This window comes from Salmo salar, chromosome ssa08, assembly GCF_905237065.1.
Source record: "Salmo salar chromosome ssa08, Ssal_v3.1, whole genome shotgun sequence".
NCBI lineage: Eukaryota > Metazoa > Chordata > Actinopteri > Salmoniformes > Salmonidae > Salmo > Salmo salar.
This window is the reverse complement of record NC_059449.1, coordinates 4,064,019-4,090,657: the sequence shown is the minus strand read 5'-3', so window position 1 is coordinate 4,090,657 and position 26,639 is coordinate 4,064,019. Positions and strand designations below refer to the sequence as shown.

The window sequence follows — 26,639 nt, the reverse complement described above, 5'->3', positions numbered from 1 at the left end:
GACTACCATGGAAGGGTTCATCAGGCTGAGGAAACCACACTGGAAATTGTCATAAGAACCCTGCTCAGGACTATGTGAGTTTTCATGTCTGTATTAGCTTTACTGTGTACTGAGTACTGTAAGTGCACAATAGTGTTTCAGGTCACTTTGAAGGCAAGATTAAAATGTATGTCAATGGACCTTGCACCTAGTCAAACATAATAATAAATTGCATGCACTTAAACGTTGTGGTGAATCGTGCGTCGCAGTCTCTCCCTGTGTGCGTACTCGTGCACATAGACTTGGCCGCGATCACGCGAACCCCAATGCTGCGTAATTTGCGCGCCGCCTTCCACCAGAGACACTTGGGAGAATTGTACCTTTCGCGGACTGAAGATAACGTTACATGTTCCGTTTTCAGGTGAGCAGTGTTTAGATTACCTCTGGCAATTTCTCTATACAGTTTAGCTAGCGTTCCCTCAAGACGAGTTGAAATGTGGCCATTTTCTGGGGGATTTTGCCTTTTACTTATCGACTCCGTTGACAAAATTCCTCCGTGCGGCCTACCAAGCTTTCCCTGGCTAATTGTCCCCGGCACCTTGTCCCCCACCGTCACGGTCCTGGGTGTCCAGTGAATGGAGTATGGACATGGCTGTCGGGTTCAACATTTTACCTTAAAAGAAAAATACTAAAGAATGGTGGATTTTTATTAGGAAATGTTCCAAGTTCGATACTATCGACGTGGATCCCGTGTGATGTAACCTAGCTAGCTAGTTTGCGCAGCCTTCCCCTGCTAACGTTAGCTAGCTTTTCTGGTTCGCTATTTTGTCTGGGAAATATTGTCTTGCTAGGTGATAAGATGGCTAGCTAAGTCGCTAGCTAGGTGGCTCATGTTTGACAGTACATTAAAAGGTTCAGAAGTATAATAGCTATGCCACTTTTCTTTGGAATGGAAATACAGTGTATTGTTGACAAGTGAGTCGATTGATAAAGCCAAGGTGACTTGGATCACTCTGCCTGTGAAATACTGGACTGTTCTCCCACCGAATTATCTTCTAAACTAACGTTAACATTTTCATAGACGTTAATGTCTTAACAGTAACGTTACATCTTTGGGCTAGCTACTTCAACTAGCTGGCAGCATTGACTTCCTCCATCCACGTGGGTTCACGAAATACTCACAATATAATATGTACAGGGTTCTAATCATTCGCTATCAAATTGAGGGAAAGCTGTAATTTCGTTCCTATTGCACCCAGTCTCACCTGCGGATGAAGTCAATATTTTTTCCTGAGGAGCTTGCTAAGAAACCTGCTTAGACTATAATTATCTAAAAAAGAATTTGACATTTGTTGAAAAACAATATTTTGCATGAGGAAAAACAACATTCTAGACTTATTTCTTAAATCTTTAAATTTCTTGACCTCATCGCATCCCCTCCCTTCAACAACAACCAATATATCTCTTGTTGCTTCTCTTTCTCTCCCATAGCTCCTTTCTGTCATCCTTCCATATCTCTCTCATACCTTCTTTCTCTCTCCTATCCCTCTCGTCCGCCTTCCTCTCTCTCATCCCTCCCTCCTTACTCTCTCTCATCCCTCCCTCCTTACTCTCTCTCATCCCTCCCTCCTTACTCTCTCTCATCCCTCCCTCCTTACTCTCTCTCATCCATCCCTCCTTACTCTCTCTCATCCATCCCTCCCTCCTTACTCTCTCTCATCCATCCCTCCCTCCTTACTCTCTCTCATCCATCCCTCCCTCCTTACTCTCTCTCATCCATCCCTCCCTCCTTACTCTCTCTCATCCATCCCTCCCTCCTTACTCTCTCTCATCCATCCCTCCCTCCTTACTCTCTCTCATCCATCCCTCCCTCCTTACTCTCTCTCATCCATCCCTCCCTCCTTACTCTCTCTCATCCATCTCTCCCTCCTTACTCTCTCTCATCCATCTCTCCCTCCTTACTCTCTCATATCCCTCCCTCCTTACTCTCTCATATCCCTCCCTCCTTACTCTCTCATATCCCTCCCTCCTTACTCTCTCATCCCTCCCTCCTTACTCTCTCATCCCTCCCTCCTTACTCTCTCATCCCTCCCTCCTTACTCTCTCATCCCTCCCTCCTTACTCTCTCTCATCCATCCCTCCCTCCTTACTCCCTCTCATCCCTCTCTCCTTACTCCCTCTCATCTCTCTCTGTTCTCTCTCCCTCCAGTCCCTTGATGAAGATTGTACCACGGAGAAGGAGGAGGGGCTGGTAGAAGAAGAAGATGAGATTGACCAGTTTAATGACGACACCTTCGGAGATGGGGCCATCGGTGAGTCACTTGCCCATCTTTCACCAACTGACTGACAAAACACATTAAACTGAATAATCTAACAAAATATTAATATTTTATACAACTAAAATGAAATACAAACTAGCAAACCGGGCCTGAAAACTAACTGAAACTAAACTGAATTTAAAAAAATTATGGGCAAATATAAAATAATAAACTTGGGCCATTGGACGTCCCCTTTAGCCTTGTGAGGGAAATGTCCTCTGTATAATCACAAATACAACTCGCACACTTTACAGTTTTGGAAACATTTGAAGCGAAACTTTCATATGAACATGGGGGAAAAAATGTAAAATACAAAAGATGCACTTAATGAACGTAGTTTAGCAAAGTTGCACACAGCTCTGTTTTGACTAACACCTGCTTCTGACCAGAAATATGGAAATGCAAGTGCAAGGTGAGAGGATGTTTGGTACCTCGGCGGGGGATGCAACTTTGCTAAACCGCGTACAGTAAGTGTAGCTTTTGTATTTGAAAGATTATTTCTCGCTGGTACTAAAGTTAAGTTCCAATGGTTTCTAAAACCGTAAGCAAGGATTACGTTAAAACAAAGCGTCAGGATTGTAGTTCACATGGAGCATCTGAGAACACCCCCCGCTGTTTCGCCTAGGTTAAAGCTGCTTTTGAGAAACAGGCCCATAAAGAATAGGAAGTTCACGCATTGTAACTTTTTCTGTTTTGTAGGACTGTCTCAACTAAGAAAAAAGTTGTCTTCTTTCGACCAATCGATAAAATCAACTATGTGTAGGCTACTGAGCTTGTCTGATGCTTTGAGCACACTGTGATTAAATAATTTAGACATGCAAATGAAGAGAACCTGTTCCCGACTCTCCCTCCCACTGCGTCTGGCCTTCGCGGATTCTGCTGTTACGCTCCTAATAGGCTACACCAGGCATCGGCAGCCTATTCCATTTGGAGTGCCAATTTATCTTACCATTTCTACCGATCTGCGTGCCAGTTATGATTTTTATATGCACATTTTCGTGGAACAGTTTAATTTATAATAAAGTGTTCATATCGCAGTCATCATGTGGTTAATCAAAATTCTAAAAGTAACTTCTATAGCCAACTATGTAAAAATATCCTATAAATCCCAATGGCTAGGTATGGCCTGTCTGCCACGAACTTGAAACATTGTATCAACTATTAATAACTTGGGTCGCTTGAAGCTGGCACGAGCAAACATGCAACATTGCATAAAATATTCTGTACCCTCAGTTTCCTGCTCTAGACCGACATAGCTGTAGGTGTAACAGTATAACTTCCGTCCCTCTCCTCGCCCCTACCTGGGCTCGAAACAGGGACCCTCTGCACACATCAACAACTGACACCCACAAAGCATCGTTACCCATCGCTCCACAAAAGCTGCGGCCCTTGCAGAGCAAGGGGAACAACTACTTCAAGGTCTCGGAGCGAGTGACATCACCGATTGAAACGCTATTAGCGCGCACCACCGCTAACTAGCTAGCCGTTTCACATCGGTTACATAGGCTGTTTTGTGCAAGGGATAAGTAGTAATCAGGTAGGCCTATTTTATGACATTTCCACCAGATCAGAGCATGATATTTAATTCCCCTTTCGTGCTGAGTGGCTATCAAAAGGGAGAGAGCTGGGGAACTATTGTCATTCTCAATGAATGTAAAAACAGACTGTTTACTTGCTGTTTGAAGTGAAGAAAAAATTGCTTTGAAGTTCCACAGTGGTGGTGAGTTAACATTTCTGATGGTCTTATCAGATCTCCAAATGGGCACATTTATAGGCCTACATTTATGCACAGGCTAGGGAGCCTGGGCCTACTTCTATGTATAACTCTAACAGATTATCACCTGGACACCTGCTTGAGGCTAGCAATCAGTAGCTACAGTGGTTTCTCCACTAAAAGTTTTGTGATAATGCTACGGGACTTAGAGGTAATTTGTGGTTTAGTACGGTACCCTGTGTCACCACTTCATTGCTCCAGACCAGCGCAAGGGGGAGTTGGAGCACTGATTATGCTTTTGGGTCCTACTGTGTCTCTGACAATGAATGGGCAACATAAACCTAAATAGAAACTGATAATTGTGCACAACTTCAGTATTACTTACTAAAACTGTTGTTACACTAAGGTTTTTATTTTATTTTAAGATTATTTTGCTCATACTGTAGTACTGTAGCCCACTCCCGACCAGTCACGTTGTACAGCGCCTGTGTGGCGCAACGGTCTAAGACACTGCATAGCAGTACAAGCTGTGTTGCTACAGATGCTGGTGCTGGCCTTGACTGGGAGACACATGAGATGACTGTAGGTTTTCGGTTTCTTTCCCTCTAAAAACAGAAATAATTCTAAATAATAAACAGGCTTTTTTAAATTTTACAATTAGTAACAATGTCTCACCCCATGTTCAAGAATGGCCTTTTTCTCACTCACTTTAGGTTATTTGAAAACTAAATCTCCAAAATGTTATTATTTTTTTTAAACAAAGCTATTCTTATTTCTTATTATTAATTTAGAATTATATAAAAGCCCCTTGGATATTGTCACAGATATATTATTAACCCTGTTATTAGCAGGACAATATACAGTTGAAGTCGGAAGTTTACGTACACTTAGGTTGAAATCATTAACTCATTTTTCAACCATTACACAAATTTCGTGTTAACAAACTATAGTTTTGGCAAGTCGGTTAGGACATCTACTTTGTGCATGACACAAGTCATTTTTCCAACAATTGTTTACAGACAGATTATTTCACTTAATTCACTGTATCACAATTCCTGTGGGGCAGAAGTTTACATACACTAAGTTGACTGTGCCTTTAAACAGCTTGGAAAATTCCAGAAAATGATGTCATGGCTTTAGAAGCTTCTGACATCATGGGAAAATCTAAATAAATCAGCCAAGACCTCAGAAAACTAATTATAGACCTCCACAAGTCTGGTTCATCCTTGGGAGCAATTTCCAAACGCTTGAAGGTACCACGTTCATCTGTACAAACAATAGTACGCAAGTATAAACACCATGGGACCACGCTGCCGTCATACCGCTCAGGAAGAAGACACGTTCTGTCTCCTAGAGACACCCTTCCACACTGGGTAGCCCACCCTTCCACACTGGGTAGCCCACCCTTCCACACTGGGTAGCCCACCCTTCCACACTGGGTAGCCCACCCTTCCACACTGGGTAGCACAGAGCAACACATTTTAGGGGCATTGCACTAATAATGGTGCTGACTAGGGAAACGTTCCCGCTGTTCTGTTCTTAGTGCCAGTCTGCACGTTCAAACTAAAACAATGTAACCAAGAATGGCATCTTAATGCTTTCGTTAATAAAATAATGATGATAAATACTCTTTCAAAATGCCAATGTTTATTTAGTTATGGATCCATAACAAATTACTATGGGAATAAATCACTGAATTACAGAAATATTGGAACAAAGTTGTCTAATGGATGTAAACAAATTGGTGCTTACCGGAAAATATTTTTTCAAACACACATGTTGTACAATGCCATTATGGCTATTAGCAGGTAGTTGGACAATCGACTTGCCTAGAAGGAGGGTGGAGGGAGAACTCTATCGTCAAATGTATTTCTTAGTATCACAACCGGCCGTGATTGGTTGCCAATTTCAGTTTAATTCACCAGAAAAAGTAGACCGCGTTAGGAAGAGGGTCTGGGCACCCCTGGTCTAACCTATTCTACTATATTTAACATTGCTCGCCCAAATATTTATATATTCGTAAATCCTTTACTTTAGATTTGTGTGTGTTGTGAAATTGTTAGATATTACTTGTTAGATATTATTTTACTGTTGGAGCTAGAAACACAAGCATTTCGCTACACCCGCAATAACATCTGCTAAACACGTGTATTTGACAAATACATTCGATTTTGATTTTTGGAATTATGTAGTAACCAATAAAGTGTTCAACAAATCAAAATATATTTGAGATTCTTCAAAGTAGCCACCCGTTGCCTTGATGACAGCTTTGCACACTCTAGGCATTCTCTCAACCAGCTGCATGAGGTAGTTAGCTGGAATGCATTTCAATTAACAGGTGTGCCTTGTTAATTTGTTGAATTTCTTTCCTCAATGCGTTTGAGCCTATCAGTTGTGGTGTGACAAGGTAGGCGGGGTATACAGAGAGAGCCCTATTTGGTAGAACACCAAGGCCATATTATGGCAAGAACACCTCAAATAAGCAAAGAGAAATGACCGTCCATCATTACTTTAAGACATGAAGGTCAGTCGCAAAAACCATCAAGGGCTATAATGAAGCTGGCTCTCATGAGGACCGCCACAGGAAAGGAAGACCCAGAGTTACCTCTGCTGCAGAGGATAAGGTCATTAGATTTAACAGCCTTAGAAATTGCAGCTCAAATAAATGCTTCAGAGTTGAAGTAATAGGCACATCTCAACATCAACTGTTGAGAAGAGACTGTGTGAATCAGGCCTTCATGGTCGAATTGCTGCCAGGAAACCACTACTAAAGACACCAATAAGAAGAGGAGACTTGCTTGGGCCAAGAAACATGACCAATGGACATTAGACAGTGGAAATCTGTCCTTTGGTCTGATGTCCAAATTTGAGATTTTTCTTTCCAACCGCTGTGTCTTTGTGAGATGCAGATTAGGTGAATGGATGATCTCCACATGTGTGCTTCCCACTGAAGCATAGAGGAGGTGTGATGGTGTGGGTGTGTTTTGCTGGTGACACTCAGTGATTTATTTATAATTCAAAGGCTCACTTAACCAGCATGGCTACCACAGCATTCTGCAGCGATACACCATCCCATCTGGTTTGCACTTAGTGGGACTGTCATTTGTTTTTCAACAGGACAATGACCCAACACACCTCCAGACTGTGTAAGGGCTATTTGGCCAAGGAGGAGAGTGATGGAGTGCTGCATCAGATGACCTGGCCTCCACAATCACCCGGCCTCAACCCAATTGGGATGAGTTGGACTGCAGAGTGAAGGAAAAGCAGCCAACAAGTGCTCAGCATATGTGAGAACTCCTTCAAGACTGTTGGAAAAGCATTCCAGGTGAAGCTGGTTGAGAGAATGCCAGGAGTGTGCAAAGCTTTCATCAAGGCAAAGGGTGGCTACTTTGAAGAATCTGAAATATAAACATGTTTTGTTTAACTGTTTTTTTGGGGGGTTACAACATGATTCCATATGCTTTATTTCGTAGTTTTGATGTCTTCACTATTCTACAATGTAGAATATAGTAAAGGGAAAACCCTTGAATGAGTAGGTGTGTCCAAACTTTTGACTGGTACTGTATATTTTAGACTGCTTGACTAAAGAAATCTTGGTTGACCAACAGCCTATCGACCAAACAGTCAACTAAATGGGGTGAGCCCTACTGTTTTGAGACTGTCAGAATGCAAGGCACATGGTTAGCTTAGCTATAGCATGTCGTTTGATGACATACTAAGAGCATGAAAGACGGAGCCAACCACAAACTCTTCTTATTCTGAATGACAAAGGCACAGAAGGCGTTACCATCTACTGAAGCACCTCCGCAACGTGTTATATTCTCGCCATTAGAAGCAAACTCCTTTGTCAGCGACTCTTTCGTCCGCGCCCATGTGTGCGCGATTGGCACTAAACGGCTGCTGGATGTTTTCATATGTTTTCTGTGCTTCGGATTGGACACCTAGTCCACTATTGCGCAACACCCATCAGTATTTTCTTTTCCTTTATTCATGATGTTTAGAATGACGACAAATGAGTCGTCTAGTGGGCTTTAAAAATAATATATCTGGTAATCAGGTCATGAAATGCCAGGACAAAGTTTTTGTCCTAGATTTATTGTTAGACCCAATTTGTATCGCCTTTAATGTCAATTAATACATGGTGGGCAATCGAATTGGGAATGTGACTTGATTCAATTTGAATAATGTGAATAACCTGATGGTGAGAGCCCAGTAACAAATTGACTGTTGTAGTCCCCTTAAACATCAGCTGTTGTTACATTGTCTCTAAAATCACGGTCTCCATTTCTATAGTTATGTGAGTCTTTTGAAAAATTGAAACCTCCAAATGTTGGCCTTTTTACCAGAATTTTGTTCCTGCATGAACTGTTGTATTTTCATAACTGTTCAAAATATGAGGCTACAGCACGTTCCACGAAAGCATCATTTACACTGCAAATCTGCAGTGCACACACTATATCCAACATATAGCCAAGCCTTTTGTGCATACAATACATGCAGGATATGCAAGTCTGCTTTAGCTAGCTTCAATGCTGTGGTCATGGTAAAATCACAGTTGTGGTAAATTTGTCAGTGACAAAGGGAAAAAAAGCAGAAACACAACGGCACCCAAGGTTAGTAAAAAATATCGTCCTTTACCTCATCGCTAATGTTACCATTCACAGTTAATATCCCCCATTTGTCAGTCAGTCTTTATTACTTGGATGGATGACACCTGTGATAATGGAATGACTTATTACCTCCTACAGACGATGACTGGCAGGAGGAGCACAAGCGTCTAGCCGAGCTCGAAGAACAAAAGAACGACGGACTCGGAGGTTTAGGACTAGGGGCACTAGGGATGGGGGGAATGGGAGGAGGAAACGCCTCCGCTGTTCACCTTCCTCCTCCCGCCAGCCGCGTCCCCCACCCGTCTTCCCTCCCCCCACCACATCACTCTCTCTCTTCGATGCCCCCTCCGGGCCTGGAGGAGAGGGGGGGAGGCGACCTAGCCGAGTCCCTAGCCATGTTGATTCTCGGGGCGGACCCGGCCATCGCCAGTGTGGGTGGTCCAGCCGGGCCTGGTGACCGGTCCACTGGTCTCCCTCCTCCCCCTTCCATCCCCCAGCAGCACCACCACCCCTCCCAGCTCCCTCCACACCACCAGCTGACCACGTCGGGGCTACCCCCCGGCCCACCGCACCCCTCCCTGCTTAGCTACCAGCAGCATCAGCACCTCCTACGCCGAGGGGCAGCCCCCATGCAACAGGTGAGACAGTCTAGTATATTATACTGTAGTAATGCTGCAGATCATTGTATCTTGTGCAGTGGTTCTCAAGCCTCTCCTGGGTACCCCCAGCCGTTCCATGTATTTTATCTATGCCAGAGTTAGGCACACCTGACTCAGCTTTTCAACTAAATAGCAAACTCTTGACTAGGTGAATAAGGTGAGCTGGTTCAGAGCTATAACATCATTTTGAAAAATCTGGGGGTTTCCAAGGAGAGGTTTGAGAACCGCTGATCTAGTATTCTGTAGCTCTATATGCTGCAGAACTATGTTATAGTTCCTTCTCCAAACCCTATCAGCTCGTTCAATGAGGGACGATAATTATTTATCACTAGGGGAGCAGTGCCTTCTGACACGCCTTCTCTTCCTCTGCTTCTCTCTTTCAGATGAACTCTCACAATATCTGGGAGAACAACATGGGATTTGGGCCTGTGAGCATCACCCCTGGACTAATCACTCAAATGGAGGTAAGATACCTGCCTGTTTTGAAACAGGCTGTAACAGGATGTACTTCCTGAATTTGTCAAATAAGAAATAAGAACATTGCTTTTCGGTTACGAACTGTTTAGCTACGTTGTGCCTTGCTGAATGTGGCCCTGTACTTTACATGAAAAACAACATAGCTGGCACATTTGCCCTCTGAATGACTTACCATATCTTGTTTAAACCAATTGTATTCATTATTGATTGTAGACTTTGATCCAAAAGTTAAACTCTCTTCTTCCCCATCTTTCCAGGACAGTCCACTTATGTCTATCATCAAAGAAGTGGGGCTGCCCAATCGGCCCCCGCCAATGACGAGCGAGGATGGGCGGGACTTGTCGGAAAGGGCCCCCCCGCCTCGCTCGTCCTCTCCCGTGATTGGTAGCCCACCAGTGAGGGCTGTGCCTATCGGGACTCCACCCAAGCAGCCGATGAGTCATGCTTTGAATCATCATCAGCAGCAGGTCAGTGGGAGAATTCTGCCCTTTCTCCCTCTTTTTAGTAATCATTATGGACTGTTACCTCATCTTCTGTCTGTATGCAAAGTACTCCCACTTATATTTTAAATAGTTATTTGTGTAATTTTGGCTATTCCTTGTGAACTGTGTATGCCCTTCTCAGTGTAGTTTTGTATAACATGGAATTGTTCTGCAGAAGTAACTAATGTTCATAGTTATTAGACCAGTGATCTCAAACTTCCAGTTCACAGGCCACATCTGGCCCCCGTGGCCCACGGGCCTGGAGTTTGAAACCACTGTATTAGACTATTAGTAACTGCTTGATCCTCCTGTTTCTGCCTCTACTCTCTTCCTATCTGTTGCAAAGCTGGAGTTAACCCTCTCTCTGTGTACAGTTATAGGCTAATGAGTTGTATTGAAACCCTCTCTCTACTGTGTGTTGCAGATCCACCACCCCACCGCCGTTCATGTGCGAGCCCCGGTCCACCACCAACACCGCTACCCCCCTTCCTTCCCCGAGCGCATCTCTCCCAACACCCTCTTAAACATCGCTGTGAGTCCTACCTCTCCGGCCTTCGCTTAATTTATTAGGTGGGGCATGTGAAGTTGTGGAATGTAAAGATTTTTTTATTTTGTTGGTCTGTTGTGGTGTTCTTGACCAATTGTTGAATGAGTGTTGACTTCTCATGGTCAGTTACTTCCGTGAGGGTGGATATATAAGTACAAAATATTAATTATTCCATAGCAGCTATCTTGGTTTTGGCTCAATAGCTTGGCTCATGGATGGACTCTCTAGCTCACTGCAGATGCCGGTTCCAGGTCAGTGTTGGTTCTGAGTTGGGTTCTCTCTCTCTGTTAGAACTCTCCTCTGTGTCGTCCTCCGTTCCCGGCCGGCGTGGGCCCCGTTCTGTCCCAGATCCAACGCGCCCAGATGCTCAACTCTCAGGTGAGACTCAACCAGTGGCAACCTGTCATTCAGGTCAGGTGGGGCAGCGTTTAGTATGTTATTTTGGCATTAATGTGTCACATATCAGTTTACAAACAATGTAAAAAAAATTGTCATTGAGTTAATAAAGCTGCATACAAACATGGTCTCTTTTTTGCTTTCTTGAGTAAGGCAGCTCCAAAATGCAGGTGTTTCAGCATAACTTGGTGTTTGCTGTGGAGGTGGGGCAGCCAGGCGAAAATACGGAGCGTAGGGGTTGGTAATGTACTCTAGTTGCGCTGTGATTGGCTCAGTGTTCTGTCACTCATGGGGACACTACGGCACCGCAAAATCTACAGGGAGAACTCGAAAATTCAAGGCGCTTGGGTGCTGCCATAGAGTTACATTAGAAGTGCCCATCCAAGAAGGCTCAAGGTCATTGGCCACAGATAAAATTAGGTCAAATCACGTTATGTCTACAGTAGCTTTGATTGGACTGATCATGTCAACAACATACTTTCAAAATCTTAGCTAGCAGTCATCATCATGATTCATGAATCAAGTCTACTGGCAAGTCCTTTTTAATCCTTGTCATATGAAGAGAAAATATAGATAAAATGTATCGGTGCTCATCGGCCATTGGACACAAACATTACACAACAAGTTGGAAATCGCAAATTCAACAATGAGTGGTTTGTAAGGAATCAGTGGCTAACTGCAAGCATTGCAAAGCAAACATTAGCCTGCTATTCAGTGGAGTAAACATTCAACATTGGCCATGCTGTCAATTCAACATGACTTCTACCGCTTTCAAAACAACTGGAAACTCGTAACTGGGAAAAATCTGACTTCAGTGAGTTAACGACAACTGGGAACTCTGGGGAAAAAACGAGCTCCGACTGGGAAAATACATTTTGAACGGTCATTCAAGTCAGGAACTCTGCCTCTTTCTAGAGCTCCGACCTGAAGATCACTAACGTCATGATTCAACCTTGTTTTTTTCGGAGTTCTCAGTTGTCTCGAAAGTACCATGAATCCAGAGAATGCCAGACTTTGATGACTAAATTTGCCCACCAAGGACCGCCGCGCCACCTTCCAGTTCAAGTGAGCACAGAACCAACAAGGTGAGTCCAAAAATGTATTGTATGCTGCTGCATAAATGATATAATATGCCAGGGAGATATGTATACTGTAGTTAAGAAAGTAATACTAAGTATGTTAGTAGCCCATGTGCCTCACCATAATAATTTGGTCCCTGAGCCTGTTTCAGATAAATGTCATCGAATATTGTAAATGCTTTCATTGTCTGCTTCTATGCCTCCTTTATCCTGTGGTTCTGACTTGGTGTACAGGGAGAATATTGTAAGAACGGCCCATGTTCTGAATTCTGTTGCTATATGTTTCTGAACAAATGGTTATAATCGACTATGTCCGTCCTAGCTCGCTCATTTGTATTAATCGAAATTACGGATTGCCACTTATTCGCTCGTCGTCCCCTTATGCTACAGTTTGTACATCTCAATTGTCATTAGTAACCACATTTGTTTAAGCAATTCGGTCATATCAGCTATTTTTTTTAAAGGAAATAAATGAGACTGAAGGAACTGTTTCGCTGCAAGACAAGGCTCCGCTGATAGCCAGGTGTAACAGTTATAAAGCTGTCCCAACACCTTACGTAGGTTCTAACAGTTTGTGGGCACCGTCTGGCAACGTTATAGTCCAGTGATGTGTAGTGGCTTTGCTGGTATGCATCTAAAAACATTTTTGGGAGTTTGCCCCACCAACACTTACATGCTAAAATAGTCACTGGACTCAACACCTGGACTAAACACTCACCTGTGTTCTCATCTGTACACCTGAATGCACTCGCCTTGAGCCGTCTCACTCACAAATTTGGCAACTGGGGTGTATTAATTCGTAAGTGCACACCATACCAAAAAGTGTTGCAACATATTGGCTAATGAGGGGAACTCTGGGTAGTGTACTATGCTTTGTGTGCATGTGGGGTGGTGGTGAGAGATGTCCGATTGGCTTGTTGCGCTGTGTTTAATCTGAAATTTGTCCCAAATACCTTCTTTCCCATTAGATCAGACCACTGTAAAATGTAATTTTGGTGGTTTTATGCTTCTGTAACACTTTTTTTGTCTTAATGTTTCATCATTTTATCTTATATTGCTGGTAACTTTTGATGTGGTTTTTGTTATTTTTTTTTTCATGTAATATTTCTGCTTATATAAGTCTAGTAAAAAAATTAAATCAATAAACATATTGTTAAAAAGTGTTACAACGGAAATGAGCAATTCTATAATAAGGTCATTTAGTTTCTCCCTGTTTCAGACCTTTTGCTTCCGATTGGTGCGTAGGGAAATCACCGCATGCTCACTCCCTATGAGCAGAAATGTTTCACATGTACAACATATCTATGAACGTCTATACATACTGTTATGTGAAATGGGTGTTTGCATAAACACACAAGGGAACATTTTGTCTGAAGAGATCCTTGAATTGTACACACCTCTCACTCTATCTTGGTTCGTGCAGGTGACTGTGACCACCTCAGACCAATTGGCAGTACGCCCAGAACGTTGCTCTGGGATCCTTCTCAGTTTCAAGGTCCTAACTTTGAGAGAAGCCTCGTCAGTCAAATGCAGGAACCAACGTTAATAATGTAAATCATGCTTATATAACTTGTTTGTGGAGCAGTATATAAGGACTGAAAGGGAACCCCCCCCCCCCCTTTCAGAATTTTCATCAAGCTTTGATTGAACTTCCCTGACGTGGTGGTGATAATAAATTGATTCATTTACATTGAGTTTGAGTCCTTAAATTTCCACGACACACATTCAATGACAGCCTCCCTTCCTTTCCTCTAAAATATATATTTTTTGTTTCTTTCCTTCTCCCTCTCTCAGGTTGCTGGCTTCCCCAGGGGCTGTCAGGGTCCCCCGTTTCTGCCTGGTGGCGGAGGCTTCAGGCCCTTCTTCGGCCAGCCCCCTCCCCACAGGATGGGTCCCCACCCCGGCGGGCCCCCTCTCAACCACGTCCCCTGTCCCATCATTCGGCACAACACCACGCACCTGCACCCCCAGCACCGCCGCATGCTCACCCAGAGGATGCAGAGTAGAGGAGGGTATGTAGACTGAAGTGTGTGTGTGTGTAAATCATTTGAGTTGTCCCAGCATCCGCATGTCTCCTCCATATCTATCCACAGTGCTGTTGCCATAAACTACCGCACAAATTTCCTTGAATTGCTAATGCTTTACGTTCAGCTAACCTGCATCTGAAGCAGCTGTGGAGCCTCTTTCTCACTTTGCCTCCCCTATCGTCTTTCTCCCCAGTGAGCGTGGCGGGCGTGTGGGGGACTGGCGGAGCAGGGACCCCTACAGTAACTTGATGACCCAGAGGGAGAAGGAGTGGGTGGCCAAGATCCAGATGATGCAGCTGCAGAGCACTGATCCCTACCTGGATGACTACTACTACCAGGTCAGTACAGCCAAGTCAATGGAAAAAGCGCGGCCCTGTTCATTAGGTACCAAACGGAACATAATGGACTGAAATTGGGTGTGAGTAGTTGGTCCTATAAGAAACGCCTGTTTTTGTTTTCTGATGCAAAATCGTAACTTTTTTTTCTTCTGTGGGTCCTAATGAACATTACCCCAGGTTGTATTCACTAGGTGCAAAGGAACCAATGCAATAGTCCCAAAAGTGTAAACCTGGCCTATTTAGGAAGCAATGCAATAGTCCCCAAAGTGCAAACCCTGCCCATTTGGTACACCAGGTAGTGTGCCAAACGCTATTTAACTGCGCAAGAAAATTGATTGAAATGGGGAATGGCTACCTGGACTTGGCCCAATTAACGCTTGTCATTTTCCGCTGTAAAATGTTTTGCTACGGTGTTCCCTAATAAACATTACCCAGGTCAGTGCAGGGTTATGTGCAGGAGGGCGTGACGTTCTGAACAAGGCAGAAAGAAATGTCAGTTATAAACCTGACGCAACCTCTTGCAGAGATGCATGTCGGCTTTAGACAGTCTGTTTCTATCCGAACGTTCCATTACCTTCTGTCCTACTGACCAACCTAAAATTAGATTAAATAGAAATGGCATTTATTAAGCTGACACGAGTCTTTACATTGTGTTTCCATCTGATCGTTACCAGGCCGGATGGACCAATCCAGAATGGGATAAGGAGGGAGCATGTCAAAAACAAGTTCATAATGTACACCAGGGAAACAACTGTTCCAGTCCTGTCATTCAGATCCTTTATTAGTTCCACTTGGCGGTCATCCTCAATCTAATCCCTGTTCACCTGCTTCTAGGGACCAATAGGTCTTGCTATCCTTTGACCTTTGCTGTCAGAGCTCCACCTTTTAATTGAGTGTTAATAAATAGTTTTACTATGGATTATCCTGATAGTTTTTTTCAGTAGTTGTCCCTGTTTATGGTGGATTAAATGCAGAAATATGTAACTAAATGGATGCCAATTTTGTGTTGCCTGGCAGAATTACTTTGAGAAGATGGAGAAGAGGCAGGAGCGAGACAGAGACGGCGTGAGGAAGGAGCACACCACCAAACTCATCACCCCCCAGGTGGCCAAGCTGGAACACACCTACAGACCAGGTAACGCATGAATGATTATCATAAAACTAGGATGATACATGATCAATTATGAAATCCAGACCCGAGTTCAAATAGTATTTGTTTTCAGTTAAATAGTGTTTGGCACACAACCTGGTGTACCAAATGGGCAGGATTTGCACTTTGGGGACTGTTGCGTTGGTTCCTTTGCACCAGGCAAGCTCAATCAAGTATTAAAAAGAGAACCAGTACTATTTTAACCAAGGATTTGATCAAATGAATAATCATCACACCACCTTGTGTGTTTTTGAGGATGTATCTGTGACATGCATGTGTATCGTTCTTCTTCCCTCCCCCCCCCCACAGTGCAGTTTGCAGGCTCGCTGGGTAAGCTGACTGTGTCCAGCGTCAACAACCCCAGGAAGATGATCGACACGGTGGTGACTAGTCGCACTGACGACGAGGTACGTATTACACACACATACACCACAATCTCTCCAGACTCGCGTGTCTCACGAGTTCTGCCATTCTATCTCCTGCTGTTTTTGTCTCTGACGTATGTTCCCCGTTCCTTATCACACTCTGTTCTTATTATATTGTTTTTGTCTCGCTATCCAGATGTTACTGTCAATTGTTTGGTCTATCCTTCCTGCATTGATATGAAGACAGGACAACATTAGTTATTTTCAGGAACTTGTTGGTTCCTTTTTTCTAGGCTCCGTTATTTACTTAACAAATAAGAAATAATCAAAATGTGCACTTATAAATCATAACAATTTTTATCAAAATACAGCTGTAGACAGAAGTCAAAGATCAAACATACAACTGATGTCTCTCCTGAGTTCTGAAAAATAGGAAAAGTCCAAGTTTCTTTTAATATGCTTGCAGTCAACCCCTAGTGATGTAACTGCCTAGGTCAATACCTTCTACTCATGAGACCAAGCCCATGCATATACAGTTTTACAAACTTGCAGGAGCGACACTAGTTCCAGTGTTTTCTAAGGGCTCAGCAGTAATTTTCCACTCCCCAAGTTGCTTTATAGTGGTATGTCTGACTAGTCTCTTATCTCTTTCACTCCCTACAGTGTTCTGTGTCTATGAATCTCTTTTAGCCTTGAGGCGCTTTCTCACAGACACCCTGTTTTGACTGCAATAACTCACATCTCTGGCCGTTTCTTTGAGGCAGAGACTAGAAAAGAACTGTGGAACAATATTAAACCTTATAGTGTGTGTGTGTGTGTGTGTGTGTGTGTGTGTGTGTGTGTGTGTATATGTATAGTTAATCTGTAGTCTAGGACCCTATACATGTGGTGTAAATGCATATACATAGGTGTAAATTTGACTAAATTAGGTTGAATATCAATATTAGTCATTTAACTGAGGATGATGATGTATTACTATGATACTAATGTACACTTAACATCAGTTTTATCTTTTTATATATTTTTTTCAGATAAATTATACAATAACAAAGCTCACATTTTATACTCATACTCCCAATACATGTAACCCATATTTATAGACTTGTGTATGACCAAATGAGGACTCTCCAATCAATGAGAGAGTTTATGCTGTCTCTCACTCATAAGCTTTGTCAGTCTTGGGGGCCATGTGGCAACAGCAGTGATCAGGCTTTTCTCCAATTCGAGTCCCTTCTTGTGCATGGTCTTGATTAGGGTCATGGATGAAAGTCTCACTTCATATAAGCATTGTAGATTCAAAGGGCAGCAGTTAAGTCGTTGTATGTTTCCCCCCAAGTCAGGATATTCCTTCACATCACACCAGAAATGTGACACTCTTGTCTCTGAGTACCTCAAATTCAGGCCACGGTTTGAGGACACGTACAGAAGATTTTCCTGCAGTCTGGTAGGACTGTTGTTGGTACTGTCAGTCATGAAAGGATTATTCACCCAGTCAAGTTTAGCGGACTTGTTTTCAATGTCAGGGAAGTAGAAGTTGAACTCAGTTTGGATAAACGTGAGCTTACTATTTTCACCATGGGAGCTCTGCCAACATCACCTGTAGAAAGGTAGGTGTCAAGCTGCTGTTAACCTGTTGGGGATAGGGGGCAGTATTTGCACGGCTGGATAAAAAACGTACCCGATTTAATCTGGTTACTACTCCTGCCCAGAAACTAGAATATGCATATAATTATTAGCTTTGGATAGAAAACACCCTAAAGTTTCTAAAACTGTTTGAATGGTGCCTGTGAGTATAACAGAACTCATATGGCAGGCAAAAACCTGAGAAGATTCCAAACAGGAAGTACCCTCTCTGACCATTCCTTGGGCTTCTTGCCTCTGTTTATTGAACGTTTAGGATCTTTGCTGTAACGTGACACTTCCTACGGCTCCCATAGGCTCTCAGAACCCGGGAAAAAGCTGAATGATATCGAGTCAGCCCCTGGCTGAAACACATTAGCGCCTTTGGATAGTGGCCAGTCAGAGGACCATCAGACTGGGGCTCGTGCACGAGGGCACGAGATGTATTTATTTTCTCTCTCTTTGAACGAAAACCACCACTCCCGGTCGGAATATTATCGCTTTTTTACGAGAAAAATGGCATAAAAATTGATTTTAAACAGCGGTTGACATGCTTCGAAGTACGGTAATGGAATATTTAGAAATGTTTTGTCACGAAATGCGTCGTGCTCGTCACCCTTCTTTACCATTCGGATAGTGTCTTGAACGCACTAACAAAACGCCGGTATTTGGATATAACTATGGATTATTTGGGACCAAACCAACATTTGTTATTGAAGTAGAAGTCCTGGGAGTGCATTCTGACAAAGAACAGCAAAGGTAATAACATTTTTCTTATAGTAAATCTGACTTTGGTGAGTGCTAAACTTGCTGGGTGTCTAAATAGCTAGCCCTGTGATGCCGGCTCTACTGAGAATATTGCAAAATGTGCTTTCACCGAAAAGCTATTTTAAAATCGGACATAGCGAGTGCATAGAGGAGTTCTGTATCTATAATTCTTAAAATAATTGTTTTTTGTGAACGTTTATCGTGAGTAATTTATTAAATTCACCGGAAGTGTTCGGTGGGAATGCTAGTCACATGCTAATGTAAAAAGCTGGTTTTTGATATAAATATGAACTTCATTGAACAAAACATGCATGTATTGTATAACATAATGTCCTAGAAGTGTCATCTGATGAAGATCATCAAAGGTTAGTGCTGCATTTAGCTGTGGTTTGGGTTGTGACATTATATGCTATCTTGAAAAATGGGTGTCTGATTATTTCTGGCTGGGTACTCTGCTGACATAATCTAATGTTTTGCTTTCGTTGTAAAGCCTTTTTGAAATCGGACAGTGTGGTTAGATTAACGAGAGTCTTGTCTTTAAAATGGTGTAAAATAGTCATATGTTTGAGAAATTGAAGTAATAGCATTTCTAAGGTATTTGAATATCGTGCCACGGGATTACGCTTGCGTCCCACCTAGCCCATAGAGGTTAACGAAGTATATCCCCATCTTCGCCTTTCCTCTCCCAGAGTTTGATCTTCTTTATGAATCCGCACACTTTGTCATACTTGTATTTTTGCCTTGCAGAGTTAAGATTCAGGTGGTTCAGTTTGCAGAACACATCAGCAAAGTGGGCTACCCAGGCTGTGCCCTCCAACACGACCACGGGGGGGGGTCCGCGCGCGCAAGTGCTCAGACAGAAAATCACTTCAGCTTGCAGCTCAAAAATGCCTCCGTAGCGTTTTCCCTCTGGGTAGCCAACGGATGTCGGTGTGAAGCAGTAGCTGCTGGTACTCAGTCCCACTGTCATCAGGCTTTCAAAACAAGTCGGTGATTCGGAGGACTGGACTGGATAAAGTGAATCACTTTCACTGCCTTTTTCTAAAAACATCATGGAACTCAGGACTCATTCTCTTGCTGGCCAATGCCTCCATGTGAATTCCATTCAACGTCCGGGTTTACTTTATGTGGGCAATTGATCCTTTCATTCTCCCAGTCATTGATGCCGCACCATCTGTGCACACATGAACACAGGATTTCCAATCCAGATTGTGTTCTGAGGAAAAAGCTGTCAACGTGAAACACATCCTCACCTGTAGTTAAGCTTCTCACAGGACCGAATGTGCTCATTCATTTCCTAAATGTCTCAGTATCGCACAAATGCAATCAACTCTGTTTAAAAACTGACGTTCGTCCAACTGCAGCTCAAATGAACAGGAATTGAACTTTCCCACCACTTGATCAATAATGTCAACGCCCATGTTGTCGATTGTACAGCACACCGTGTTATTTGACAATGGTACAGTCTTCAGTGCATCAGCTGCTGTCTTATCAGTCATAGTTTCAGTTAGGATAACAGCAGCAGGCAAACTCCTCAGCTATAGTGAATGGCTTTTTTGACTTGGCCACAAGTAGCGACATAGCATATGAAGCCTCCAATGCTTTGGTTGACACTAGTCGTTTTCTTTAATTACTCTTGACTTCCCTTAAATTCTGACTGCTTTCCATGGAAAACTCTGAGGTCTTAGCCACACAGGAAAGAGGCTTGGTGCTGTTGTAAATTGGTTAGTTTCATGCTATTATTTGAGAGCCCATCGCCGCAGACGAAACAGGAGGTGAAACCGAAGAGGACATACTGTTCGTGAAATTGACATACTTTGATCTTTCTTTTTCCCACGGGTTCACTTGAGCTGGCGCTAGTGCTGCTTCTGCTGCTTGAAACAGTGAGTTTCAGCCATTGATCCATAGCTAGTTTCTACTCAAAGCTAGCTGTTAGCTGAAATGGTGAGCCACTAGTGTAAAGCAGAGGGTCACATGCACTTGGGCGTGAGCAGAGGATCAACAGGCGGGCAGAGGCCAGAGAGACCGAGCAATGCACACCGAAACTAAAGTTTTAAAAAAGTAGGCCTATAAATATAAAATAAACTGGAGATTTCACCCCAGTGACCTCAGTAAATGTTTTCCTGATATTTTTTGTTGTTGCACATTTTGGAACAATGTCCCACGTACCCCTGGGGACTGCCCGCCTACCCCCAGTTGGGAAACACTGCGGTAGTACAGTATTCTACTCCTCTAACAGCTCCCTCTATCCCACGCAGGAGAAGAGAGAGAAACAGGTGTGGAATAAGAGACGGCAGATCCTCTACACTGTGGAGAAGGTAAAGAGAAGGAAGGGGGAGGATTACATTGTCTTTACAGCTCTGTGGTTGCATTCATTTGTATTACCTTCATTTTTAACTTCCTCTGCCTGTTTTGAACTCTGCAGTGCTCTCACTCTTAACATGTATTATATCTGTATGCACTCCATTTTCTCTTTGTAACCATCTTGTGTTAGTTACTGCTAGCTAGCTACGCAAGATGGTACTATGTGCCTAAACGTTGGTGATGCCTATTAAATTATTGGGAGCATATATATTGTGCAATATCTTTATTCATTTATTCAATTTCTTTTTTCACATTTGTAACAATTTACTACTACCTACTCATCTATGAAACTCTGCACTAGAGGTCGACCGATTAATCGGAATGGGCAATTAATTAGGGCCGATTTCAAGTTTTCATAACAATCGGTAAGTTTTGGCCACCGATTTGCCTATTTATTTTATTTTCTTTTTATTATTTTTTTTTGTTTTTATTTTTTTGTTTGTTTTTTTACACTTTTATTTAACTAGGCAAGTCAGATTAAGAACACATTCTTATTTACAATGACTGCCTAGAAACGGGGGTTAACTGCCTTGTTCAGGGGGGATTCGTTTTTGCAACCTTCGGTTACCAGTCCAACGCTCTAACCACCTGCCTTACATTGCACTCCACAAGGATTAACAGGCTGACTACCTGTTACGCGAGGGCAGCAAGAAGCAAAGGTAAGTTGCTAGCTAGCATTAGACTTATAAAAAAACTATCAATCTTAACATAATCACTAGTTAACTATACATGGTTGATGATATTACTAGTTTATCTAACGTGTCCTGCGTTGCATATAATCAATGCGGTGCCTGTTAATTTTCATTGAATCACAGCCTACTTCGACAAACGGGTGTTGATTTAACAAGCGCATTTGCGAAAAAAGTACTGTCGTTGCACCAATGTACCTAACCATAAACATCAATGCCTAACAGGAATATTTAGACTTAGCCACCCGTTAGATAAAATACGGAACGGTTCCGTATGTCAGTGAAAGAGAAAAACGTTTGTTTTCGAGATGATAGTTTCCGGATTTGACCATATTAATGACCTAAGGCTCGTATTTCTGTGTGTTTATTATAATTAAGTCTATGATTTGATAGAGCAGTCTGACTGAGCGGTGGTAGGCAGCAGCAGGCTCGTAAGCATTCATTCAAACAGCCCTTCGCTGTGCTTCAAGCATTGCGCTGTTTATGACTTCAACCTGGATGGGTATAATTTGTGGAACGTTCCAACAGGAATCTATTCCAAAAACTTCGTAAATAACAAGGTTTCCAAAAAACAACGCATACAAAGTTGTATAGCGGCAGAATAAGATTACCGGGTAGGGAGTGGTCTATTTCATAGCGTTTTTCACTCATCACGTTTATTCCGAAAAATGTCTGTCCTCACATGTCTTTTTGCCTATGGACAAACATTAAGAATAAGCTACGTGGTGAGTTGATGCCTATTCGGCCGCTAGTTAGCTAGGTTTGTATGCGTTGCTACTTTGTATGCGTTGTTGGTTGGCAACCTTTTACTTTACGTTTTTTGGAACAGATTCCTGTTGGAACGTTCCACCCCTTCAAGCCTATCAACTCCCAAGATTAGGCTGGTGTAACCGATGTGAAATGGCTAGCTAGTTAGCCGGGTGCACGCTAATAGCGTTTCAAACGTCACTCGCTCTGAGACTTGGAGTAGTTGTTTCCCTTCCTCTGCATGGGTAACGCTGCTTCGAGGGTGGCTGTTGTCGATGTGTTCCTGGTTCGAGCCCAGGTAGGAGCGAGGAGAGGGACGGAAGCCATACTGTTACACTGGCAATACTAAAGTGCTTATAAGAACATCCAGTTGTCAAAGGTATATGAAATACAAATCGTATAGAGAGAAATATTCCTATAATAACTACAACCTAAAACTTCTTACCTGGGAATATTGAAGACTCATGTTAAAAGGAACCACTAGCTTTCATATGTTCCCATGTTCTGAGCAAGGCACTTAAACATTAGCTTTCTTACATGGCACATATTGCACTTTTACTTTCTTCTCCAACACTTTGTTTTGCATTATTTAAACCAAATTGAACATGTTTCATTATTTATTTGAGGCTAAATTGATTTTATTGATGTATTATATTAAGTTCAAATAAGTGTTCATTCAGTATTGTTGTAATTGTCATTATTACAAAGACATTTCTGTTTAAAATAATCGGCCGATTAATCGGTATCGGCTTTTTTGATCCTCCAATAATCGGTATCGGCGTTGAGAAAAAAAAAAATCATAATTGGTCGACCTCTACTCTGCACTATTACCACGCATCCCTAAAAAAAACACTCTTGAGAGCTTGGCACTCTGGGGACCCTAACACGATCTCCCTCCCCCTCTCTCTTTCTCCATCAGATGTACAGTCTGCTGCTGGAGGTGCAGGACTTTGAGAAGCGCTTCATGCAGACGCCGGAGGAGCAGAGAGAGGCCCTGCTAGAGCAGCACAAAACCCACACGCTGCAGCTCTACAGCTCCCTCAAGGAGAAGGAGTGGGACGACAGGTGAGATGGAGGGATCGGTAGGTGGGGGAGGAGGGAGAGGGACAAGACCCACACTCTACAGCTCCCTCAAGGGGAAGGAGTGGGACGACAAGGTGAGCAAGGTCCAACAATAACTTTTTTCTGTCACTGGCCCAGTCGGCCAAAAATCTATTGGCCCCAGACTTGGGGTAGTTAAAATGCAGTAAGGTGATGCAGGGCCTATAGATTTGGCATGCTTTCTCTCTATATTCAGCTAGTAATAGGCTACGTATTGTTATTATGGCTTGAAAAAGCTGTGTAATATAATTTAGGCAATGTAAGTCATTACATTGTATTAGTTGCAATAGTTGTTTCTAAAGTATGTCATTTTGAGAATATATATTTTTGTACATTTCAAAAGAGGACGCTTCCCCTTTTAAGAATGAGTCCCAGAAAATAGATCTCTTTTTGAAGCCTATCAACAGTAGCCAGCAGTAGGTTCACTTTTGTAAATCACTTCCCTTAAAATAAAGAAGCGCAGCGAGTGGATTGACGAGTGCTTCTTTTTGCTCTGGACAGCCCGCGTGTGCTGTGTGAAGGCATCAACTCATATTCTGCTCAAGCAGTTGTGACTTGCGAGGGGGGTGGTGGTCCTTGAATGAACGGCCAATCATTTTGCGTGTGGTTTTCAATAGTAGACTTCGACAGAGCATGTAAATGTTGAACTGGAACGCAGAAATGCGTCGAGGAGTTGACGAGATCCACTGGGCCGACACAATTTTTTACTTGCAGTGGGCCGTCGTTAACGTCGGCGCCTGGGTGAGGAAGGAAGGAAGGATGGAGGGAGAGGAGGGGAACGTGGGTCCCTCAATTCCAAATGGACTCCGAGCTCCTCCTCCCTAGATACTTGTGTAGATCTGAAGGGTTGTGATAGGTGGAAGAAATATGATGGAAATGACTATTGCTTATACCGATCCAATCCTTTCAGATCGACATGAGTGCCTAGGGTGAAGGGGCTAGGGAACGTTTTGGAATTAGGGGTAGGGAGGAGAGGAAGCGGTGAACATGACCTCCTCATACCATGCAGCTTCACCGCTCCCTCAGCCAACCGGCAGTCACTAATGTTCAATGTTTAAGTTTCAAGTAGTCAACTTCCCCCCCCGGCGATATTTGGCGGAAACCCCTAATTGTCCCGAAAAGCTTTGCTTCCCCCGTCACTAATATTTCACCACAGACTCACTCGCCTCTTCTCCTCCATCTGTCCACACATCCTGCAGAGTGAGTGACGAGCAGTGCCTGTTGATCATGTCGGTGCGTAAGGGAAAGCGCCTCATCTCCAGGCTCATCCCTTTCCTGCCTCCGCTGCAGGCCGCCACCGTTGTCATGGGGATTGCCCGGAACCTGCCCGCCCTGGCCAAGAAAGACAAACAGGACCAGGTATAGCTAGAAGCACACATACACACAAAGTTGGTTAGCGTCAGGTCTTTATTGCAAAAAACAATGTTCTCTATGAGATACTCAAGCCCACACACCCAGAGACGCAAACACACACACATGCATACATAATCACCTACATAGATATATTTAATGCTCATAAGTGGTCTATAATTGCTCTTCGCCTCTCCCCCAGGTGCTGTGCTGGTTGGTGGAGCCCATTGCCGTGGTGATCTCATCCCTATCTAGCGCCTCCCTCACAGATTTGCTGCAGGAGCTGCAAGGCAGCGAGGGTCAACTGTCCAGAGTGTTACAAAATAAGGTACCTGCACTGACCCACTATACAACCTGCCTGCTGTTAGAATGATGCAAAATAGTGCACCTTACCTTTCTCTGTCCAGCAGTGATAATGGTTCAGGTTCAATGACGATAAATAAGGCCATGATGGCATTGACGTTATGAAGTCAGTGCGCTCACTTTTCCTGTCCCCGTCTCTCCTTTTCTACCATCTCTTTCCTTTTCTCTCCATCCTCCCAGTTTGGTGTGACACTGCTTTACCTGATCCTGAGTGAAGGAGAGAGAATGCAGAGCTCCAACCCCACCTGTCAACTCATGGATGACAATCGATGGTGAGCACAGCAGCCTTTTACTAGTCAGAAACCAGTGATGGTTTTGTGATTGGCAACATTTAGAATGGCTGTTAGATTTTTACATTCATCAATATTAGCTAGTATTGTTCCATCAGAAGCTAAAAAAAATAAGATGCCAGTAATGGCTAGCGATGCATGGTCAATGTCTCCACCTAGCGGCAGGTTTGGGAAACACACAGCAACTAAAACTATACATATTTTTTTGATGTTGAAAACACTGTTTATTGTGGTTGCAGTCTAACTCTCCACCTTGTCTGTCCTTTCGCTTCTTGCTTTCCTTCGCTCTCGCAGGACAGAGTTGGTGTTCTCTGTGACCAGGGAGCTGCTCAACGTGCCCTCCTCGTCCCTGTCCCCTCCTCTCTTCACCCCTCCCAACCTGCTCTCTCTCTTCTCGCGCTATGTAGACCGACAGAGGCTGGAGCTGCTGCAGGAGAAGTTACAGTGAGTGCAGTCTCGCGCGTCCTTGGCCCAATTTAAATTCTCCCTGAAGTGTGCTGCTCCTACCTCCCCTTCAGTGATTTGAAAAGCATGAATGGTAAACAAGTTCACATGCGCAATGCTTTGGCGCTTTTTGAGTACATTGTGTTAAGGTGCTGAGGGTTGTGAGTTCGCATCCCAGTCGGATGTGGAATTTCCAATTTGTCACACACTTCAGGGTGACTGAGGTTCAGTTAGCCTAGTGGTTAAGAGCGTTGAGCCAGTAACCTAAAGGTACCTGGTTCGAATCCCTGAGCCGACTAGGGGAAAAATCTGACGTGCCCTCGAGCAAGTTAAATCGCTTGGGATAAATTACTGAAATATTGAATGGGACGAATTGGATTTAGTACACACACATTCTTCTTTGACCACCGGACATTTACTTTGGACTCCATCTGTTCACTACTTTCTCACAATAAACCCTCCTTCCTTTTCTCTTTGTCAGGATCTCCGCATTGTCCAGGTAGAGGCGACTACAGACATCAAGAGAAGCCCAGTTGAAGCGTGTGTGCGCGCACTATTGTACCTAGAAGAGTAGGATGTCTAATAGGGTTGATACTGATTTTAATCCAGCAGAATCTGTCATTTTTCTTTGTGTCCATTAGGTGTGTATGGGGATGCGTGTGAGTGAGCGATGAAACTGAGAAAAAATAAAATCAGCTTTTTTTATTCTTGTTAACGTTGATGCCTGTGATAAAACATCAAATTAAAAGTATTTCTATTGTA

At 43.3% G+C, this 26,639-nt stretch overlaps 1 protein-coding gene across 3 annotated transcripts; it reads left to right on the top strand.

Moving 5' to 3' along the window:
- Window positions 1–243: 243 nt before the first annotated feature.
- On the top strand, window positions 244–26,639 carry LOC106609972 (protein PAT1 homolog 1). 3 transcript variants are annotated; one of them, XR_006770765.1, is made up of 18 exons: window positions 244–400; window positions 2,189–2,291; window positions 8,760–9,259; window positions 9,664–9,744; window positions 10,015–10,224; window positions 10,664–10,771; window positions 11,078–11,164; window positions 14,056–14,273; window positions 14,482–14,626; window positions 15,644–15,761; window positions 16,086–16,183; window positions 20,788–20,847; window positions 23,249–23,394; window positions 24,630–24,789; window positions 24,983–25,108; window positions 25,324–25,415; window positions 25,728–25,971; window positions 26,359–26,639. XR_006770765.1 is itself a non-coding variant. In XM_014209052.2 (18 exons), the coding sequence occupies exons 1-18, from the start codon at window positions 386–388 to the stop codon at window positions 26,378–26,380; spliced, it is 2,439 nt and encodes an 812-aa protein (XP_014064527.2). In that variant the 5' UTR covers window positions 244–385; the 3' UTR covers window positions 26,381–26,639. The 3 variants fall into 3 exon arrangements, 2 of the variants coding, with proteins under 2 accessions (XP_014064527.2, XP_014064528.2); XM_014209052.2 differs by having other exon boundaries at window positions 25,728–25,877; XM_014209053.2 differs by lacking the exons at window positions 244–400; window positions 2,189–2,291 and adding an exon at window positions 7,288–7,336 and having other exon boundaries at window positions 25,728–25,877.